The following is a 1,139-nucleotide window of genomic DNA, read 5'->3' as shown; positions in this document are numbered from 1 at the left end:
AATAGTAAATATTATTTTATTTATTCAATCTAAGTAATTACACTGTGAATTATGATATTTGCAGATTTCTTGTTGCATCTGAAATTGGCTGTCATGTTTTAGTGCATTATACTGTCTAAATTATAAATGCAGTTACAGTTTTTCATGAGATCATGCAATGCATTATAAGGTGCATTACAATGCATAATTTAGACATTCAAAATACTAATGCATTATATATAAAGGCTGCAAGTAAATATTGAATATTTAATTCAGACGTCCATCACATGACAGCAAAATGCATCGTATAAATGAGTTTTTCTATTAATAAACTGTCATGAAATTACAGAAACATACCTTCACAGCTGTATTTCGTTGTTGTTCAAACAGGAAGAAGAAACGTGCCGTCAAAATGATGATCACTATTGTCCTGCTGTTCACCATCTGCTGGGCTCCGTTTCATATCGTGCACATGCTGTTCGAGTACAGTAAGTGTGTAATGCAGCATTTACTCCTGTAATTGGCGTCACATGATGTGTTAGAATACAAGGCTTGAATGCTGAATGGCTCTGAACAGAAATCACAGCAGCTCGGTGTGAATGAGCTGAAATGTAGTATTGTGATGATCACACAAGGCACATTATTCACATTATTGGCAGCTGCTGTAATTACAGTATCCTGTGGTTATGTGGCGTCTCAGTAACAGTCCGGGCCACTCTTAATCGAGGCTGAACACATAATCACAGATGATTAATCATTAGACTAACACCAGCCACCACGCACAGGGTTAAAGAGGTCAAACGCTTCTGCTTGATCTGATCTCTTCTCGCTGCTCGAGCACAACAGCACCATGCTGTAAGTTCAGTTATATAATACACATCATCTTCTGGGTAACTGGTACTGCGTTCTAAACCAGACACATCGACACATACTGTGACTGCGGCTGGTTTGGATCCTCATTATGCTTTTATCACATTACGTCTGGTTAGGACACAATAAGTTCAATCAGTATCAATTACTGTATATCATTATGGTTATTAAGCAAAAGGCCTCTAACACTAGCTTGCTCTATTATTTTTCTATTCTATTTGTTTTCTTTTTATTTATTATATAATAAAAAAAATTAAAAAACTTGCTACGTGTACTGCGTTAAACTAACC

General features: G+C 36.1%; 1 protein-coding gene across 1 annotated transcript in view; it reads left to right on the top strand.

The window, feature by feature from the left end:
- The window catches only part of LOC107659649 (pyroglutamylated RFamide peptide receptor-like), a 31,947-nt gene that overhangs the window by 29,506 nt on the left and 1,302 nt on the right, over positions 1–1,139 (top strand). Inside the window, exon 5 of the mRNA XM_016448659.1 lies at positions 374–467. Coding sequence (XP_016304145.1) covers positions 374–467 — 94 coding nt within the window. The remainder of the gene's footprint in view (positions 1–373; positions 468–1,139) is intronic.

This window comes from Sinocyclocheilus anshuiensis, unplaced genomic scaffold (genome assembly GCF_001515605.1).
Source record: "Sinocyclocheilus anshuiensis isolate Anshui unplaced genomic scaffold, SAMN03320099.WGS_v1.1 scaffold75, whole genome shotgun sequence".
NCBI lineage: Eukaryota > Metazoa > Chordata > Actinopteri > Cypriniformes > Cyprinidae > Sinocyclocheilus > Sinocyclocheilus anshuiensis.
The sequence above is the reverse complement of the archived record's forward strand: the minus strand, read 5'-3'. Positions and strand labels throughout refer to the sequence as shown.